Source organism: Procambarus clarkii, chromosome 46 (assembly GCF_040958095.1).
Source record: "Procambarus clarkii isolate CNS0578487 chromosome 46, FALCON_Pclarkii_2.0, whole genome shotgun sequence".
Taxonomy (NCBI): domain Eukaryota; kingdom Metazoa; phylum Arthropoda; class Malacostraca; order Decapoda; family Cambaridae; genus Procambarus; species Procambarus clarkii.
In genome coordinates, this window is record NC_091195.1 from 17,200,555 (window position 1) to 17,222,760 (window position 22,206).

General features: G+C 43.3%; 1 protein-coding gene across 2 annotated transcripts; it reads left to right on the plus strand.

Moving 5' to 3' along the window:
* Positions 1 to 2,499: 2,499 nt before the first annotated feature.
* On the plus strand, positions 2,500 to 21,681 carry LOC123770511 (glutamic acid-rich protein). Of its 2 annotated transcripts, none has more exons than XM_045762461.2 (17): positions 2,500 to 2,638; positions 4,705 to 4,764; positions 4,930 to 5,106; positions 5,700 to 5,853; positions 6,360 to 6,440; positions 7,277 to 7,605; positions 10,151 to 10,274; positions 11,200 to 11,283; positions 12,436 to 12,537; positions 12,720 to 12,830; positions 13,846 to 13,938; positions 14,647 to 14,722; positions 14,871 to 14,975; positions 16,281 to 16,420; positions 18,142 to 18,390; positions 18,579 to 18,772; positions 18,866 to 21,681. In XM_045762461.2, exons 2-17 carry the CDS (start codon positions 4,706 to 4,708, stop codon positions 18,930 to 18,932), a joined length of 2,145 nt encoding a protein of 714 aa, XP_045618417.2. In that variant the 5' UTR covers positions 2,500 to 2,638; position 4,705; the 3' UTR covers positions 18,933 to 21,681. The 2 variants fall into 2 exon arrangements, with proteins under 2 accessions (XP_045618417.2, XP_045618418.2); XM_045762462.2 differs by having other exon boundaries at positions 18,142 to 18,360.
* The last annotated feature ends 525 nt before the right edge of the window (positions 21,682 to 22,206 follow it).

The window sequence follows — 22,206 nt, forward strand, 5'->3', positions numbered from 1 at the left end:
ACATAATTTTATCACAACTGAAGCCATACTTTTTTTACCTGTAATTTTACTTTAAAAAATGAAGATGGTAACCAGGTATCGAGACAAAGGACTTCCAGTACACTTACGTATACATGGACGTCTCTTAATCTTTTGACAATTTACAGTACGAAAGACTGGCAAGGAAGTTAACAGGAGCATGGAATAAATGGTAAAGCAAAAGAATGGTTAAAACAAAGAAGGCATAAGGCCATCCTAAATGAATGTGGCTGGTAAAATGTGGTAAGTTTAGGGTACTGTAAGGTTCCATCTTGGAGCCAGTCCTATTTATCATATAATGTACTTAAATGACATGGATGAATATATAAAAAAGAAACATCAAATTTACAGATGATGCCAAAATCTATGGTAAAGTAGGAAGTGAAAGTTATATAGAGGCCTTGCAAAGAGATTTGTGTGAATTTCAAAAATGGTCAAATGACTGGCAAATGTCTTTCAATATTGAAAACGTGCAAGACCCGGCATGTAGGGCATAATGATGCACATTACAACTTAACACAACTACTCTGCAGTTGATTGATGAAGAAACTGACCTTGGAGTTATGATCCACGAATCACTGAAAGTTGTACAACAATTGGGAGCTGCCGTAAAAATGCCATCAAGCAGGTATACCGTAGGACTAGTCAAACGAACCCTTGACTCCAAGGAAAAGAAAATAGTTATTCAAATTTCAAAGTCTGTGGTGTGTCCCATCTGGAGTATTGTATACAAGCATGGAGGACATACCTGCTTAGGAGAAAGTTCAACATGGTAACAAAATCTTCCAAGAACTAAGTTTACTCTTACCATAAATGGTTGAGGGTCTCAGAACTAACAACACTGCAAACCAGACATAACGGAGCTGAACTTGTTGATATATTAAGAACAAGTTTGAAAATATTAATCTAAACCATTTCTTTAAAAGGTGATGTGTAACACACACACATAAGTGGGCAACAGGTTCAAGCTCAACAAGACACAATGCAGGACAGAAAACAGATGCTTTTTCGCCAACTCACCGAAGCTGTAACTGCCAAGACATTACTTCAGTTTAGAATCCAGTTTAAACAAAATCCCATTAACAATAGTGGGACTGTTGAGAACTTACCTGCTTCTTATCCTTGTTAAGGCCAATAGAAAGATTATGGGTCTCAAGTGAATTCAGGTAATCAGTCAATCAGTTTAAATTTGTAAGCAAGCTAAATATATGCTCGCTCCATACTTACAAAGACGTATTCTTTATTGCTAATCTATCTAGACTTCGAAACTCCTAAATGTATGTCACAGAGCCCATAAACAATTACTCTAGAAGGATCGACTTGAGAATGGTCCAGGACAGACCGAAACGTCGTCGTCCCTTCACCTTCTAGTGTGTGGTCTGGTCAAAATTACTCTAGCACTGTCTTGAGTATCATCGACGTTCTCTAAATCCAATAAATTTATGCAATCATTCCATACATAGAGACCCAAGGTATGGAAGTCTCTGATGAAGAAAAGAAGTATTCAGTTCCTAGAGCAGCTGGCTTCCTGTTCCAGCGCCTCGGCTTGGGGATCCAGAGGGGGACTTCCCACTGGCTCCTTGGTTCCTGCCCAGCATAAGAGGCATTCAAAGACATCTACATCCCCTAGTGAGCAAATTCCCTTTGCTCCAATATAATACTGTATTACTAATAATACAGTTGATAGAAGAGAGAGTGAGAGATAGTGAGGGAGAGAAAGAGATTGTTACCTAATGTTGTTAATGAATAAAGGCTATTACTACTGATGAATATAACAAGCTCAGGAAGTAAATGGTCTTCTAGGAGTAGGTTTCAACTTAGCTGATGCAGGAATACAGCTCTTGCTTGCAGTTTCACCAGGTTCCTTATATGACACTTCCCTATGTGACAGTTTGAAAGTATATTCTCATGAAATAAATGAGTTTCTAGGAGCAGGTTACAGATGAGCTGAGGAAGGATAACAGCTCTAGCTTGCAGTTTCACTAGGTACGTCATTTGACAGCCCTTATGATTCATACCCTAGTCTTAGTTTTAGAAAAGACAAAGAAAGATAGTGTGTGAGAAAGTGTGTATATGTGAGATAAAACAGATAGAGATAGTGAAAGAAAGTGAGAGAGAGAGATAACGAGAAAGAAAGTCAGAGAAAGACAGATATAGGGAGAAAGACAGATATAGGGAGAAAGTGAGAGATAGAGATAAAGAGAGAAAGTGAGAGAGAGAGATAACGAGAAAGAAAGTCAGAGAGAAAGATAACGAGAAAGAGAGAAAGACAGAGATATAGGGAGAAAGTGAGAGATAGAGACAGAGAATGAAAGAGAAAGTGAGAGAGGTAGAGAGAGAGAAAAAGTCAGAGAGATAGAGATGAGGAGAGAGCGAGAGATAGAGAGAGAGAGAGGTAGAGATAGAGTAGATGATGAGCGCCATCTATGGGATGAAAGCAGCGACACGCGGCAGTGTGATGCTGGGGACAGCGTAGTGAGCCGTCCAACAGTCACCCTCCTCACCACCACAGTGTCCCCGCCCGCCGCCGCCGTCGCCACTAATATTACCCCCATACACGCCTCATCTTCGCTCCCTCACCCTCGGAGCCTCACCGGCACCTTGGTCACTGCTGCAGGAGGTGAGTTAGGAGTGGTGGGGAGGAGGAAGGTGGCCAGGAGGTGTGTGTGTGGCGGTGATGGTCTCATGCAGGCATGGCGGGTGACGCCGCCTCCCCCAGGCACCCCTTAGGCCTCCCCCAGGCATCCCCCAGGCACCACAGCCTCTCCCAGGCACCACAGCCTCCCTCCTGCCTCCCCCAGGCACCACAGCCTCCCCCAGGCACCACAGCCTCTCCCAGGCACCACAGCCTCCCCCAGGCACCACACCAGGCACCAGGCACCCCCAGGCACCACAGCCTCCCCCAGGCACCACAGCCTCCCTCCTGCCTCCCCCAGGCACCACAGCCTCCCCCAGGCACCACAGCCTCCCCCAGGCACCACAGCCTCCCTCCTGCCTCCCCCAGGCACCACAGCCTCCCCCAGGCACCACAGCCTCCCTCCTGCCTCCCCCAGGCACCACAGCCTCCCCCAGGCACCACAGCCTCCCCCAGGCACCACAGCCTCCCCCAGGCACCACAGCCTCCCCCAGGCACCACAGCCTCCCCCAGGCACCACAGCCTCCCCCAGGCACCACAGCCTCCCCCAGGCACCACAGCCTCCCTCCTGCCTCCCCCAGGCACCACAGCCTCCCTCCTGCCTCCCCCAGGCACCACAGCCTCTCTCCTGCCTCCCCCAGGCACCACAGCCTCCCTCCTGCCTCCCCCAGGCACCACAGCGCCTCTCCTGCCTCCCCCAGGCACCACAGCCTCCCCCAGGCACCACAGCCTCCCCCAGGCACCACAGCCTCCCCCAGGCACCACAGCCTCCCCCAGGCACCACAGCCTCCCTCCTGCCTCCCCCAGGCACCACAGCCTCCCTCCTGCCTCCCCCAGGCACCACAGCCTCTCTCCTGCCTCCCCCAGGCACCACAGCCTCCCTCCTGCCTCCCCCAGGCACCACAGCGCCTCTCCTGCCTCCCCCAGGCACCACAGCCTCCCTCCTGCCTCCCCCAGGCACCACAGCCTCCCCCAGGCACCACAGCCTCCCTCCTGCCTCCCCCAGGCACCACAGCCTCCCTCCTGCCTCCCCCAGGCACCACAGCCTCCCCCAGGCACCACAGCCTCCCTCCTGCCTCCCCCAGGCACCACAGCCTCCCTCCTGCCTCCCCCAGGCACCACAGCCTCCCTCCTGCCTCCCCCAGGCACCACAGCGCCTCTCCTGCCTCCCCCAGGCACCACAGCCTCCCTCCTGCCTCCCCCAGGCACCACAGCCTCCCCCAGGCACCACAGCCTCCCTCCTGCCTCCCCCAGGCACCACAGCCTCCCCCAGGCACCACAGCCTCCCTCCTGCCTCCCCCAGGCACCACAGCCTCCCCCAGGCACCACAGCCTCCCTCCTGCCTCCCCCAGGCACCACAGCCTCTCTCCTGCCTCCCCCAGGCACCACAGCCTCCCTCCTGCCTCCCCCAGGCACCACAGCGCCTCTCCTGCCTCCCCCAGGCACCACAGCCTCCCTCCTGCCTCCCCCAGGCACCACAGCCTCTCTCCTGCCTCCCCCAGGCACCACAGCCTCCCTCCTGCCTCCCCCAGGCACCACAGCGCCTCTCCTGCCTCCCCCAGGCACCACAGCCTCCCTCCTGCCTCCCCCAGGCACCACAGCGCCTCTCCTGCCTCCCCCAGGCACCACAGCCTCCCTCCTGCCTCCCCCAGGCACCACAGCCTCCCCCAGGCACCACAGCCTCCCTCCTGCCTCCCCCAGGCACCACAGCCTCCCCCAGGCACCACAGCCTCCCTCCTGCCTCCCCCAGGCACCACAGCCTCCCCCAGGCACCACAGCCTCCCCCAGGCACCACAGCCTCCCTCCTGCCTCCCCCAGGCACCACAGCCTCCCCCAGGCACCACAGCCTCCCCCAGGCACCACAGCCTCCCCCAGGCCTCCTTTTATATTAGCAATTTTGCCTTTATCACAATCTCTTCTATTTGACAGAAGTTAATATTGTATGTCAAGAAGGTTTTAAAAGCTTTTGACGAAGTAATGAAACCTCAAACTAACTTTAACCAATAAATTTGTTTGAAGTGTGTTAATGATTGTGTATCTCTTTGTCACAGGATGCCTGCTTACTACAATAGAGAAGGGTATGGGGAAGGCAGCGGTAGTGTACGCTACAGGTATGTGTCTTGCGAGTCTGCTTTTTGTAGTAATAATTGTTGTTTAGCGATGTCATTGACACTAAAATGCCTTAATAATTGTTGTTTAGCGATGTCATTGACACTAAAATGCTTTAAGGTAATGTTATTCTTCTGTGTACGCTACTCGACTTACTCGGTCCGTAGGGGACGAGGCCGTGGTGGTTTCGGCCAGGCGGGACGCGAGAGCGGCAGTGGTGGAGGGCGAGGCTATGGACGCGGCGGAAGTAGACACGGGGGCGAAAGATACAATAAATGGAATGAAGGCGGAGGAAGACATGGAGGATCTGGAGGCTACAGGGAGAGCAGCTATGGACAGAGTCGGTGAGTACCTCTGCAAAGTGCCATCTTGAGTACTGTATCTCAGGGCTGGTGAGACGCCATATACAGTACAGTATTCACAAGTTCTAGTGTTGCTTGGGTGCTGGTCTGTACTTCATATGGTACAGCAAGAGTAGCATTTTGAATGATAAATTATGGTGGTGGTTGTGGACATACAGTTTAGAACTCTTGGCAAGGAAGAGATTTAAGGATGTTCCTGGATACTGGCACCACAGGAGCAAGTATTCAAGAGGAGCCTACACAACTCCGGCCAACTTCCGAGTTGCATTTAAATTTCCTGATGGAACAATACAATTATTTTTGACATACGGAACTTAATTAAAAAATGCTTAATGTAAATTATTAGAGATGTAAAGGAGGCTACTAAATGGCTCCTATTACACTATTTATTACAGGTCACATTAATAATTATCTTTACTGGGGTTGTATTCTGAGGATATGATATTAGGGTGGTTTGTAAACTTAAATAGAATTTGTGCCATAAAGTGTACTGATAAAATACACGTAGGTATTACAACTTTATGAAATTTAAATTAAGCAAGCAGACACTAAACATTTTGTCCATTGACATGAAGGTTCCGAGATGGTCCAGGGAGCAGCTGGTCGGGGTCGGGCTTCGGACACTTCAAGGAGAGAGGAGGATCATCAGAACTGCACCGGTCGCTTAGTCATCTGAGAGGCAGGGAGTCCAAAATTGCCATGAACATTTTGAATGCAGTCCTGGCTTCAGTACGTGTTTTAAAAAGTCATTGTTAGTTAGTTATGCATTGGAATAATTTAGAAGTACGCAAGTAATATCTGGGAGAATTGGAAAGCATGTTAGAAGTATTATTAGAACGTTAACTTGTATTTATGATGAATGTATGTGAGCATTTTGTGCTCGACTGCCTATTATGAAGTAGAGTCGCTAGAATGGGGTTGGTTAGTGAATCTGGATACTCATGTGTGAGTAATGAGGCCGGTGAATGTAGTAGTAACCAGATGGGAAGATGATGAATATTGGAATCAATTCTCTTGTTAAGTAATGTGTTTCATACTAGGTGACTCAGTGTAATGTGATTTGGGACAAATATTGGTGTTAAAAAATAATTGGGTTTAGTTGTAAATGCAGTACAATACAGTACAATGCTAGGCAAGTGTGTACACAATTATTATGATTTGTTAATAATGTGTGGTGAAGTAGAGGTGGTGAAAGAGGCAACTTGTTATATTGATGTTTTACTACACACTGCCAGGATTCATCTGGGATGAGTGGTGGTGGTGGTGAGCGCTGGGACAACGGACCTCCGCCCAGGAAGATGAGGCGTATGGACTGGGTGAGTGGTAGTCCACACTGAGCATTAACATTTGTCTTCTCGTTATTTTTGTTTTCCTTTGTCACGTGTTGCACGAGCCTGAGATGACGAGTTAACCCCATGTTTGTTATTGCTTGGTCATCATCCCCCAGTGTTGAGCAGGCGATCCAGTCTGCTCTACATTCCTAGTCTTGCATGTCACAACTTCAAAATCTTTTCTTATCCGTATTGTCATAAAGGAAATTACCACATTCATCATTCATGTTTTATTGAACGTGAAACCCAATTAGTGTCCTCCAGAAAATTATTCGTTAACGTTCAAAGCAAAGTTTATTGATCCTTCTGCTTTTAAATTATCGATTCCACTGATTTTTTCTTCGGTGTAATTGTTTCTGCGTTCAAGTTCCTATGACCCTTATTCCTCCTTAGCAAGTCAAAAGTGTGGTGAGGCTGTTTATTGCAAACTTTTTTTTTGTCAAGTTTTTGTAACTGAGATACGGCACATTTATGACAACGTGAACGAACAGTGCCCATTATTTTTTCTCCACAATGACCTAAGGAATGTGGTGAAGTCCACTAAAACATTAGAAATTTCAGATCCATGTTATGCTTTCACAAAATCTGAGTTGGAAGACTTATGTTGTGGGGGTTGTCCCAATGTAGGTGATAGTGTACTGCATTATCACATCTTAAACTTTTTGTCACCAATCTTTGGTTTATGGTGGATTGGTCATTGTTGCTCAGTGGGGTGAGCATTCGGAGCCTTGTATAAAGATGGGATGTGTGTTCCCTGAGAGAGGCTCTGCATGGAGGCTGTGAATGCTGTGGGATAACTGAGTGGTGAGTGTCTTCCACAGGATGGGGTGCGATCACCACCCATGCACAGGGATCCCCAGCGAGAACGTCGCATAGACCCTCGCAAGATGAAATTGAAGGGCTACCGTGGCATCAGCGGCTATGCTCGTGGTCCTTTGGAGTATCGAGAGGTGACACAAACCCAGTTAAGGGAAATGGAAATGGCCAGGCTAGAAATGCCTCGTCCTGAAAAAAAGGAGAGCAAAGATAGTGAGAAAAAGTCTTCAGCAACAGAAGCAAAACAAGTAAATCAAGATGTAAAAGAAGGGGAGCAGGAGAGGGCCACAGCTGAGGGAGACAGTCCTCCTGCCGAGGCTGACGTGAAACAGAGGTAAGCTCCTACACGATATGTTGCTCTCAGCTGACTCTGTCAAACCTCTGCATTCCAAGAACTTAAGCTGAGTTAAGCCCACTTGCTGACCTCATTTTATGGTTGAGTTTTGCCTAGGTAAAGCTTCTCAACCAGTGTGTTGAGGAACATGCTTCTGGAGCCTTGTAATATCACTCGGTCGTCAAGTGACTCGACTGTGTGTGTGTGTGTGTATCCCACACCAACATATCCTCATGATCGTTAATTTGGGGGATTTGCTCAATGATGTAAAAAAAAATGCATATTATAATGGCAAAATTGTGATAACTACATTTATTGTAATATCTCCCTTGGTTTCATCTATACAGTAATTACCTTTACTCTATTAAAATATTCTAGACAATTTTTCAGCTGCACTTCATAACTTACTGTTGCCATTGTCTGGTGGGTTTTCTCCGCAACAGGTTCTTATCAGCAGCTTGCAGCTTGCAAGCCTTGTCTTGGGGACCACCTGATATAATACCTACCTGCTTGTGTGTTGCATATTAATAATACTATCTCTTGTTATTTGATTCAAGGTAAACTATGTACAGCACAACATTATACAAATACTTTTCATATACATCATTGGTTCAAGGTCTTGCTACACCTGTGTGTGACGTTTCTTGCCAACATTATTAGTCTTCACTGTTGCACACATCTAAAGTGATTTTTGATATTACAGTTTACGAATTGTAGAACGAGGCAGAGAAATAACTTTGTGGAATTCTCGGAGAACCGTTATGCCTACATATTGTGTGTAAATATTGCGGCTGCTGGAAGAACACACTAACCCATGCAAATATATGTACTGTACAGTATGTACATACAGTACAGGGAACCTCAACAAGTTCGGATTTCCAGAACTGCGTTTTTTTTTCTCTTCTCTTTACCACCGAAGTTTCTGGACTTGTTTTAAAGCAAGTGATATATATATTTATGTATATTTAGATACACAAATAATATATAAACAATGATTTTGGTGGCATACACACCACACACTCTTACTCTTACTTGCTCACTCGCTCACTCACTCTTACTCGTGCTTACTCACTCACTCGCTTAACATACATTCTCCCCTACACACCACAGGGAAAACTGCTGTTTCCATAACCACTCAATAGGAATGGTGTGAAAAGCCTTGGTCTAAAGAGGGCAATGTTTTGCCAGAAATCGGCCCAATAATAGCTCTGCCTGTTTACCTGGTGGCAATATATGTAATTAAAAAACAAAAAAGCAAGATTAGGATAAATAAGGGAAAAATACAGTATATTGTTTTTTGATAATTGTCAATCCAGATTTCAATCTTCCATGAAACCTGGCTAGTTTTTTAATAGAAATCTGAGTTCAGAGGAAAAATTTGATGAACTGCTTTGGTCTGGATTTTTGTAAAATCCGCTACATTAAGGGTCTGGATTTTTGGGGTTGCACTGTATTAGAACCAGGGAGACATTACATAACCCTGCCTTACAGCCATCCAAATAGTAAAATCCTCTAATTTTTGCCGTACTGGCACGCACCTCTGCCATTTGCGTAAAAGTATTTTCCTTCTGTTAATACGTTCCCACCTGCTCCATAAATCTTAAAAAACATCCCAATGTGCTTTGCACGATCAATCAATTTTTTCACTTCTAAATACATATTTGACAGTATACAACTTTCTTTCTTTCACCAGAAACATTTCAACAACAATTCTTTTGGTGATAATCTGGTCTGTACAGCCTCCTCCTTATCCTATTTTCTCTTATTCTTATTTTGCAGCCTTGCTGACTGTTAATTCCCAGTCTTTTCCCGCTGCACATCCTTTGTATACAGGTACTGTACCACAATGACTTTTATCCAGTGGTCGGGAACTGTGCTCTCCTGCCAAGCCTCTGGCCTTACATTTAACATTTTGTCCGTGCGACCAGGAATGTGATTTAACAGCAGGTCGTTTCACGAAATTACTATTTTTCCTCAGTCACAGTATTCGGGCTAGTGCAGACTCAACACTGGCTTTGTTTTTTATTTCCATGTAATGCTGTAAAGTTAATAAAAGGAGAAAACATGGTTAGACTTCCAGGAGCCGCATGTCAATATTAAACTTGTGGATGTGCCAGAGGGCGAGTGGGTGGCAGTTTGACGGTTCCAGGAGAGCATTTTAAGATTGGGAAGGGGAAGGTATAATTGTTTTGAAAGGTGTGGTGAGGAGAGTCGAGAGGCATTTTAAAACTTCATTCTTTAAAGGTTTGGGGGGCGATGGGGATAGGATGGTGTAGGTGGGTCGGGGGTTAAGGCTATGAGGGGTACTGTCTTTTAAGTGTTTGGGGGAGGGGGGTGACTGACACGTAATCTTTTAAGGTCTTGGGAATGGCATTTTGAAGGTTGAGGTGGGAGGGGGGGTTACTTTTTAATATACTGGTGGGAATTTATGCCGAGAAGTAATGGAGAACTAACTATTCCGTAGCAAGTATACACACGCGAATGTGATACTAGGTCTTCACTCTGTTGAATTTTTTTTCCATCATTAATTTTGTGGTCTTTGCAGTGGTTGTGGTGATGCATCTGAGGAGAAAGTTGCAGATGATGTAGAGATGAAAGATGCTGAGGCAGAAGATAAAACTAAGGTCAAGCAGGAAGATGAGGTAACCAAGAAAATATCAGCCCCACAGGTAATTATTTGTCCATGTTTGTCATTATTTGTCCAGTTTGTCCATTATTTGTCATTATTTGGGAGCCGAGCGGACAGCACGCTGGACTTGTGATCCTGTGGTCCCGGGTTCGATCCCGGGCGCCGGCGAGAAACAATGGGCAGAGTTTCTTTCACCCTATGCCCCTGTTACCTAGCAGTAAAATAGGTACTTGGGTGTTAGTCAGCTGTCACGGGCTGCTTCCTGGGGGTGGAGGCCTGGTCGAGGACCGGGCCGCGGGGACACTAAAGCCCCGAAATCATCTCAAGATAACTTTAATACTTCTATATAGATATATATGTTGACTTCTCGTTGAAGGACAACATTTGCCGCAAATCTCTACATTACCTTTAGCACGACAGAATAATAAAAACAAACATGTCCACCCACTGCCATGTTGCTCTCTCTTATGTAAGCTTGTACAGCATCATATTCTAAAGAAAAATAACAAAAAGGTGACTTAAAAGTTAAGTCTATATTGTATACATAATATTATCAAAAGAATAATGCATTTTTACTGGCAGTTGTGGAAACACAACAAATTAACAACTGTAAATAATAGTTGTTTACTGGACGAGAGACATCCTATGTTCTCTACATTTGACTACAATAAAAAAAATTTCTCATGGAAAAATCATGGGGAAAAAATGAATTCAGATTTTTTTCTAATTAAGAATAGCTCAGCAGCTTATAGATGACAAGGCCTGAGGATGGGGATTAATTTTAAATGCTATAATGAAGGGAGCCGAGCTTGATATACCATTACTATTCTGACACAAATCTCCATGGGGGCAAAAAAAATGATTGCTAGAAAAAAATGGTCTATTGCTTATTTTAATGTAGGGGGTTATTGTGTGTAGATATTTTATCTTGTGCATCTTATTCATGGATCACACTTTCATTTCAGAGTCATGATGACACAAATGTTGTCATTCCTCGGGCAGCGCTTAAGTGCCATATGTGTGATATGACTAAATTTCCTCACACAAAGGTAAGACTTATGCTCCACATTTGGTAGAGAGAGATGTAACGAGAGCAGTAAGTGCAGGAGCGAGTGTAGAATGCCAACTGTACGAGCGTGTTTCTCCTTTTTGGTATATAGAAGATTTTTGCAAATGTCATTTTGCTGTGTAATGGAAAGTTTTACTAGGATATATTGTACAGTAAATTTTGAGACCAATGGAGGATCAGATGCAATGGTAGAATTCCCATTTTGTTAACATCTAATCATTCTTAATGCATCAGATTAGATGTCTAGATAATTAAGAAATTCCTGCAATAGATTAGTGGGAAGTCTGGAAATCAGATTTTCACCTTCTCTTTAGGCAAATTTTCTGTGTTTTTCTTGTAGCTAATGATGTAAATATTTCAGTTTGTTGAGAGAAAATATAAATAATTAAATTAAGCAGAAAAATATATCAAATTAATTTGTATATGTAACTTTGTGGCACGGGCTGGTCTTGATCATAGAGAGACAGCAAAAATAGGATTATAATGCTATGTCGTGTGTTGAACTTGTGAAGCCATCCAGAGCTGACCTTAAAGCCCTCAGTGTCCATGATAAATGGCATTCTCTCGGCTATAGATTGTGAGCACCATCAGTAGCCAGCCCCAGGCTACAATGCTGGGTAAATCACTGGTAAACTGCATCATCCAGAGCTCCGTTCTCAGGATTCAATACTTTGTCACTTCACCTTCCACCACTTTTCTCTCAAGTTCAACCAATACGTTACTTGTAAGTAGCACCATTTGGTCACCATTTGGTCTGGGAGACATCTCCCGTCACGCAGGGTGCAGTTGCGCCTCCACAGATCTCCAGTATCATCTTTTGATACTGGTAATGGCTCAAAAGGGCCACCACTTACGGGCTATTCATGCCCGTGCCACCTCTTGGGTGGCTTAATCTTCATCAATCAATCAATCTTGTAAGTATTGTTCTTTTAATACTTGGCTTCAAGCAGTTACTTTGAGAAACTGTTGTGTTTGTGAACATGGACCACTGGGGTTGTTTCCCCAAATTTTGTGTTTGTAGGAATGTGTAAAGAATTGTTGACGTTAAAAGTAATTAAGGTAGTGTTAGTGAGAGGCGTTGTGATTGTGTGGCTGCATGTTGATAATGGGAGTGTTGGGTCTTGCTCAACAGGCTTACCTGAGTCATCTGGAGAGCAAAAACCACGAGATGATGGCTCGTACCTTCCATAACCGCAATGCTGCCATTATTGATGTCTTGATGTTTGATTCCAAGGTACAGTACTGTTATTTTAAGTTTAGTATTATTATTTTGAGTCAAATGTTTGGTTTAATAATATGACACTTTTTGAAATAAGCATTTACATGGATTTTAATTGGCTAGTAAAATTGACAGATGTGTATTGGTTAATTCATTCGTGTGTTGAGACTAATGTGGTTCCTTTGTGCCCACCACAGTTGGCATGCAAGTGGAAGCCGAGTAAGAAGGGTGGATCTGCCCGCTGCCTCAAGTGCTTGTGCTTCATGAGCACTACCATCCAGGAGCACTGTCAGACCACCGAGCACACGGTCAGTAGGTCAACACTCTCATAGTCTCCACCACCACACAGTCAGTAGGTCAACACTCTCATAGTCTCCACCACCACACAGTCAGTAGGTCAACACTCTCATAGTCTCCACCACCACACAGTCAGTAGGTCAACACTCTCATAGTCTCCACCACCACACGGTCAGTAGGTCAACACTCTCATAGTCTCCACCACCACACGGTCAGTAGGTCAACACTCTCATAGTCTCCACCACCACACGGTCAGTAGGTCAACACTCTCATAGTCTCCACCACCACACAGTCAGTAGGTCAACACTCTCATAGTCTCCACCACCACACGGTCAGTAGGTCAACACTCTCATAGTCTCCACCACCACACGGTCAGTAGGTCAACACTCTCATAGTCTCCACCACCACACGGTCAGTAGGTCAACACTCTCATAGTCTCCACCACCACACGGTCAGTAGGTCAACACTCTCATAGTCTCCACCACCACATACTATGCCAGACCTCAAAGCACACAATAGGTCAACACTCGTAGTCTTGACCACCACACTATGCTTCCCACCATACTAATTAATATTTGACTTTGTTGAAAAGACAATTTTATTTTCCTATTATGGGATATATATAGGCATGATAAATTTATATTTCTAGCACAAAGTATGCCCGCTTATTTGTACAAATTTGTAATAAAAATGTAATATTTGTTATCTTGGGCTGGGCTACAACAGTTTCCTCATTATCTGTTCATGATTGACCATTTGCTTTGAAGTATTGTGATAAAAAAAATTGCAGTAGCAAGTAATTTAGTATACTGGGGGAATGGGATAGAGGTTTCTGCAGTGGTATGTATGCTGTGTGTTCATTTTGAGACCTAACCAGCCAGTTTTCATGTGTCCAGTATTTATGGTCGAAGATTGGAAGGGAAGCCATTCAAGGGCCACTTTACTGTATTTTGTATGTGTCATATGAGTAACATCTTGTATAATGTAGTTAAGACTGAATTATGTTATTTCTTGCATTTGCTGCAGCTGGTGAGTCAGTACTCTCGGGTTAGTTGCTGCGGCTACAAGTACAACAGAGCCATCCTGGAGGAGCACCGCCTCTCTCTGCGGCACCTTAAGGTGGGTAACACAACATTGAATAAAATGTTGATAATGTTAATAAAATGCAATATTTAATAAAATGTTGCATTTTATTTTAAGGTTGGCATAAATGGTCCAAGATAATTCAAGCTTGGAATGTGTAGCTATTGTATTGAAATGCTGCTATAATATTAGTGTTGGCTATCAAGGATACACTAATAAACATCATTGCAATAGGGAATGATTTAGGTAACAGTGATCACACGAAATTAGATTTTCCATAGCATGAGAATGTTGTGCGAGAGAGAAGTGTTAGATTGCCAGATTTCCATAAAGCTCATTTTGAGGAGTTGGTTGGAGGGTAGAGTGGCAGAGGTGAGCGCATGAGATGAGCCGTCTTTGGGATGTGATGCATCTCCAGCATGAGGTGACTTGCACTGCATTATAATATGGCAAGCTGTCCTCAGGGCAGATGTACCCGGAGGAGGAGCCGGTCGGCCGAGCGGACAGCACGCTGGACTTGTGATCCTGTGGTCCTGGGTTCGATCCCAGGCGCCGGCGAGAAACAATGGGCAGAGTTTCTTTCACCCCTATGCCGGACTGATCAACCAGGCTGTTGGACGCGGCTGCTCGCAGCCTGACGTACGAGTCACAGCCTGGTTGATCAGGTATCGATACGTTTACCCAGTAAACGTATTGTAAATGTGTGTAGTTCCTTGCTTAAGAGGTGGATCTATTTGTACACAGAACCAATGGGACATAGAACAGGAGACCCGAGAACGTGACGAGAAGAAGGAGCAAGAGGAGGAGAGGATAGAAAGTGGTATGTGTACCTAATGAATTTTTAGGGCTTAATGTCCAGCCATATTTGTTATACTGCCATTACTCTTGCTTTATAAATTGTTACATGTTAGCATTTTAGCAATGTAGTCATATCTTGGGACACTTCATTTCTGGTGTATTTCCAACAGAAGAAGCATTCCATGAAAAGGTGTACAATTTCAAGAAGTCCAATGAATCCGAGGAGCCACTAACCTCGGACACCTTGCCTCCGTATGATGCTACTAAACCCATAGGTAAGCTCGATCACCAGTCTCTTAGGTTTGTGTATTATTACTAAAACACTTTTTACCTTGTATATATATATTTTGCAGCATGAATATCAATATAAATATAAAAAATACAATGTGCTGTTTGTAGGAAATGGGTATTGATACTTTGTATGTTATTGTTGTTTAGATTCAGGTACTTGGAACAAAAAGTTCAAAGTAGCACGGGCTATGGTGAGCTTGTAGATACTTTGTAGATAAGAGATGTTCATACAGCACTTTTGAATGCCCAAAAGAGGTATAAATCCTGTTCTAGACGGTATTATCTATGATTTTTACTTTCATTATGGTGAATGACTTCTATTTACAGGAAATACTGTATACTGTATTTTAAAAGGGCTAAATAATACATTTCAAGAAAAGAAAGGCTGAGTACTGTATTACTGTAGCAGGTTGTTAGACTGAATTGAGCTACAGTTTATTAACTGTAGCTCAATTCAGTGCTCATGTCATATGGAATATGACATGAGCACTTAACATAGCATTGACCTTCATACCAGAGTGTTCCCCCCCCCCCCCCCCTCTCCCACTTGGGCTGGACGGTAGAGCGACGGTCTCGCTTCATGCAGGTTGGCGTTCAATTCCCGACCATTCCAGTGGTTGGGCACAATTCCTTCCCCTCCGTCCCATCCCAAATCCTTACCCTGGCCCCTTCCCAGTGCTATATAGTCATAATGTCTTGGCGCTTTCCCCCTGATAATTCCTTCCTTCCTTCCCTCCCCTTCCCTCCCCCCTGAAAATAATACATGTCACCAGTACCTACGTTAACATGACAACTCATTAAACCAATCCTGTTGTGTGCTGGTAATTGAAATTCTTGAGCACTTTTGGCAGTCGCAACAACTTTGAGAGAATTTATTGAGACCACCTTTTTAAGATAAGAACTTCCATAGCTACTACATGATATAACGCATTACCAGTGTTTGTGTATTAATTGCTTGAGCCTAGTAAGGTTCAGAGCAACAGCCTCTGTAGCACTACAATTGTTTGCCTTTTAAAGCATCTGTCCTTATTTCTGTTTTTAACACAATTTATAATTATAATAAAAAATAATATGAGGAAACTTGAGAGTATAAACATCTTTCACTGCTCGAGGTGCGGACCCTGTGTGGACTGAACGGTTTATCACTGGATAAGAAGCTGGTCCACAAATAGTTTTGTTCTCACACACCCCCCCCCCCCCCCCCCCCCCCCGCCCCCATCTCCAGTTTTTAAGTTCAGTTTGCCTTGCATTGTCATAGTTTGTGTTTTACAAGACTCTTTGTGTTTCAGGTTTAAACTTCCTTTACAAAGAGACACTGTATCGTTGCGATATGTGCGGCAGTCATTTGAGAAATCCACAGCATGCCGAATATCACTTCCGTTCCGTCGATCACTACTTCAGTTTGTGTCGCCATCTCGCCGCAGAAGAGGCAAGTGAGGTGTATACTGTGTTTATGAATGATGTACACTAATCCCATATCTTATTCCACATACACACCACCTTCAGTCAATAAAGCTCCAAGCATTTAATTTGCTTACGAATTTTACATGTTGATGTCACTTGAAATAAAGTAAATTTAGTTATGCAGTTTAGTAAATCATTGATTCACAATCAAGCATTTTGACACTGTAATAAGAATAACTTGCCGTGTATGCTGAGGCGCGTGGAGTCATTTCCGGTGGATCTGTTTACGTATGAGTTGGGTGAACTGTGCAGCAGGAGTGTACAGTATTTTCTTTCACATTTGTTAGGGGCTAATGTGTGGTACATTTACATTATGTTCATACTTAAATTTTGGTCGGCACATTATAGAAAAGACGTCGATTCAATTAAGCCTGTTCACCGGAGGATGATGGTTAATCTGGGGAATTGAAAACCTTCAATTTGAGGAGATTGAGGAAGCGTAATTTACATTCTCTATGAAGGTGAAGCGTTAGGGGTCACTTGATTGAAGTATAGAAGTAGATGAAATGGTATAACAAAGGGGATATTAATAAGGAGTAAAATATGCCAACACAAAATAGAATGCCAAACAAGGAATATAACAACTAATTTGTAGGTTTAAGAAATACCTGGGTAAATACTGGTTCAGAAATGATTGCTAATTTATAGTATGGAACAATTTACTGGGTAACATAATAGATGTAAGGTCGATGTATTATTTAAAGTGTAGGTTAGACATGTGTGCAGATGTTAGGATGGATATAAAAATCAGCTTCTTTACCTCGTTTTGTTAAATAGGCCTCCTACAGTTTCCTTAATTCTTATGTTGAGGACATTTAAGAAGCTCAGGACTTCAATTGTCAACAATCATTACCTAGCTAAATACAGCATGGAACATAAAGTCCATGGGGGCCTATATTAAAAAAGGTCACATGGCTAGTTTACACTGTGTAGGTGGGGGGAGTATCCATAGAGGTTGTTCAGTGTAGGGTAGAGTTTGGCTTGAAGATGATGCCAGAACTGTTATTCTGAAAACTATTTAAAGTCCATAATGCTACTATTTGTATAACATACCTTTAGAGTATTTATACAGATTCCTGTTTTCACTATTGTAATGAAAACATTTCTTAAAGAAAAGAATTAAACAACTTGCCAGATCACAAGACTAGATAAGGGTCCAGGGTGGACTGAAACTTTGTTTCTCCATTATCTGATTGCCTGCACTCCACTTTACCTGTTTGATTGCCATCTTTTTCTTGAGGTTATCTTGAGATGATTTCGGGGCTTTTAGTGTCCCCGGTCCTCGACCAGGCCTCCACCCCCAGGAAGCAGCCCGTGACAGCTGACTAACACCCAGGTACCTATTTTACTGCTAGGTAACAGGGGGCATAGGGTGAAAGACACTCTGCCCATTGTTTCTCGCCGGCGCCCGGGATCGAACCCGGGACCACAGGATCACAAAGTCCAGCGTGCTGTCTGCTCGGCCGACCGGCTCCCGGTCGATTATGATTACAAGTTGTAATCATGGTCGATACCATGATTACAACCATTTCCCCCGTCAGTACCATCTCAGATCAGCAGCAGTAGCAAGTTCTGTGGAAACAGTAGTTAGGCAAAAGTGGAGTAAGATGTGTAAGTAGTATCACCCCCATCACGTGAATAGTGTAAAGATGTTCTTTATTTTGATGATCTTGTTTATATTTGCAGGAGAAGAAAGAACTGGAGAGAAAGAAATTAGAAGAATCTATGAAGGAGGAGGAGGCAAAGAACAAAGAAGAAAATGGAGACGAGAATGACAACTGTGAGGACATGAACAATATGGAGACTGTGGACGAGGCTGTGGAAGATGGTGACGGGGATGCTCATGCTGCTGCTGCCGACACACAAGCCTCGCCTGGCAACAAGAGAGCAGATGCTGATGCTGAGGTTGGAAATGCTGATGTGTCCTTTGACTCTGTGAGTGTTTTCTGAAATGTACATCTTGAACGGGCTACTTTGTATACTTGAATGTACGGAAGATAGTGTAGATTTAACATTGATAGCTGAGACGTGATGTCTAGCACTTCCGAGATTGGTTACAGTGGTGATTTGGAATGATTTATGAAGTTTAATAAAGGTTAATGGAGTATTGCTTACTGTTGTAGGAGGCTGTGGCATCGGAGGATGCTGGAGAAGGCTTGGAAAGAAGTATAGATAGTGAAGAACAAATGGATCAGGACAAAGCGAATGAAGAGGAGGATGGAGGTAATATTGAGGAAGATAATGAATGGAGCGGTGAACACGACCAGGATGATGCGGCCGAAGGGGAAGAATTGGTTCTCAACAGCAATGCCGATGGGTAAGTAAATAAGACTATTTAATGTTTGCTATGTTGCTATAAAAGCTGGCAATGAAAGGTGCCAGAATAATATTGATTTTTTTGTTATACCAGAGGTGATGACGAAGAGGAAGTTATAGACGAAGAGGGTCTGGACTACGAGCCGGGAGTTGGTGTCTAGTGGGAAGGTGCTGGCGAGACTGAGGAGAATGATCTTCAGAAGTGAGGGGGAAGCATACTCTTGCTCCTGTGTCATGCTCAAGACTGCTGCAACACACATACTAGTCTCGAGTCAACAGGACCCAGCTCCTTTGTGTATTTAGCTCTCAAACCTACTGTCCCTAATTAATGGGATGGAATAATGCATCAACCTTTGATCCACCGCTAGATTATTGTTCCATTATGCTATACGCTGTACCTACTAGTGAGGCAGCCTTCATGTGGTTATGAAGGAGTTGGTTACATCTGGGGATTTGGATAAGTGTATCAGTAAAGTAGACTATTCCATGTGCAGGCGATGAGTCACAATAACGTGGCTGAAGTATGTTGACCAGACCACACACTAGAGGTTGAAGGGACGACGATGTTTCGGTCCGTCCTGGACCATTCTCAAGTCGAATCGACTTGAGAATGGTCCAGGACGGACCGAAACGTCGTCATCCCTTCAACTTGTAGTGTGTGGTCTGGTCAACAATAGACTATTCCATGGTATCCCTTATTAACGCAGCCAGAGGATCAGTTCACTCTTAACTCTAGTAACTGTGATGGGTGACCTGAACAATGATGTATGGCTTCATACGCATGGAAGAATAAGTATAAACAAATTGTAAACTAGGAAATTTATCTGCAAGGAAGAGAAATGCGGTACTGTATTCTGAAAAAAGGTATTTAATTATTTTTGTAATATAGGGAAATATTTTAATTGTAGGGAATAGAAGTGGTTAAAGAACTTGTGGTTAAAAATGTCACTCGGTCTTGACGAAGGCTTTCAGCCAAAGTGTATATCAGTCTCGATCTGTGAGGCTCACCACTAATTAATTTGGACATTCTAATATGAATTAAATACATTAATTTAGTTTGTGTAAAAACTTTTTAATGTGAGGCAGTTAGGTGAGGTTTTGTTAGTGTGGCTACAGTGTGATCTGAAGGTAAGTATTTACTTTTCCATATTTTAGTAGAATAAGCTTTTGCTTTACTAAACTGAGAGTGAATGTATATTGTATACCTTGAACATTTGTGTGTAAAATAAAGTATTTTGTAAAGTTTTCATGTATCATATTTACATGACCCAATCTGGTATCGAGAAAGTGGGATACTCAAAGTATCTTGTTAATTATGTACAACCATTTATTTTTCCTAAGGGACCCTGATAGTAAAGTGTTGAGCACACAGATGTGTGTCTTGACTATAGGTGAGGAGGTGGTATTAGAATGCTACAATAAGAGTACGGTGCCCAATTTATAAGGCATTTGTTAACGTGTTCAATTCTGAATGGATCAAGGTCAGTATTTGATAAAGAAACTAAATGTTCTTGGGTAGAAAAGGGCATCAAGTTAAGGGACGTAAGTTATTGGTGGAACCATATCCATAACTTTAATTTCAACATCTTGATTAAACAACAATTTATGCATTGTTGAATGTTAAGACATGCTAGCATGGATATTAGGGCTTTAAACTTCAGGATTAGCTAATCTAGGGAAGTAAACTGTGCTGATCTTGTGAACTGTATCAAGAAAATTGAGTAACTTTAGGTGGTGTTATGTACGTGGATGTCGGAACACACCATACATGTGTTGTGTTTCCTTTAATGAGTGTTTTAAATCGCGAGAATTGTCTAAGATAATTTGAAGAGTTATAGGAAGCCAATGTTGGTTGAAGTTATCCATTAAACCCACAACTCTGGGAAGTTCGTGTTAACTATCTTTCTATAAGTTTGTAATCATCGTCCAATGAAACTGAAACTATTATCAGGTTGGGATATGAACTGTTAAAATAAATGGCATTAAAGAATATACATTGTAAATCTTTAAGGATGAATATTGATCAAATTACTAATTGATATACCAATATTTGGCATAATTTCCAGGTGTAGTAAAGTACAGGTAGGCGAGAGTGTCATCAGCTGTTGAAGGCTCGGTTACGTGTCCAGATGTTCCTCTTGTATTGAATATAATTAGTAAAGTGTTTTTGTCAGTTTTATCTCGGTGTTCTGAACTGCACAGGTTATTATTACTGTTAAACCATATTGTAGCAAAGGTCATAGTCGACACATCTCTCAATTTTGACCATATCGTCTTCACCAGAGTCCTTGATTAACAAATATTAAAAAAGATTCTTAAAAATTCTAATGGCAGAAGGTGGCCATTACCAGTATACGTCGATGTAGAATCACATACAGTACTGATGATAAGTTTTGTTTGCAAGGCAGATTTCCATTTGTTGATCAATTGTGGTTTGTGATAAGTAACCCTTGTGCCTAGATTAAAACTGGACTGGCTGGTGTTGCTGTGGGGCTGAACGCCTTGTCCATCTTGCAGTTAGAAATGTGTAAATTGTCTTGTGACGTTGGTGAAGCCCGGCCAGTGTTGTCGCGTGTAGTATGTTACTCGACCGTGGCCCACACTGCTGTCTTGTGACGTTGGTGAAGCCCGGCCAGTGTTGTCGCGTGTAGTATGTTACTCGACCGTGGCCCACACTGCTGGCTTGTGACGTTGGTGAAGCCCGGCCAGTGTTGTCGCGTGTAGTATGTTACTCGACCGTGGCCCACACTGCTGGCTTGTGACGTTGGTGAAGCCCGGCCAGTGTTGTCGCGTGTAGTATGTTACTCGACCGTGGCCCACACTGCTGACTTATACGTGGTCAAGGTATTTTTTAAATTTAATTATTTTCTGGACTCCTTTTATGCAAAATAAACACTTAAGAAATGTGAATTTGTTATATATATACCTCTGCCAACAATGGGGAATGCTCTTGTGCAGGCGACGAGTCACAATAACGTGGCTGAAGTATGTTGACCAGACCACACACTAGAAGGTGAAGGGACGACGACGTTTCGGTCCGTCCTGGACCATTCTCAAGTCGATTGTCTTCTGGGAATGCTCTTCTTGAGACGAGCCAAATACAGCCATGTATATTTCATAATTATTTCCTTGATGTTTTGGTTAGTTCTGAGGCATTTATATGTACAGTATCTTTATATAGTTCAGTATTGCTAATTCATCTAATATATACAATTTAATTTGCAATAATCCAGGATTATTGTGCCACCAAAACAAAGATTGACAGGTATATGTGAACGCGAGAAGTGATGATGGAAGCTTTAGACGGCAGTAAAGACCATATTATTGAACAAGTACAGTACAGTATATCCAAAAGGTATTACAATGATAGTAAGAGCCAGGGATAACACGGGAGACATCTCCCGTCACGCAGGGTGCAGTCGCACCTCCACAGAT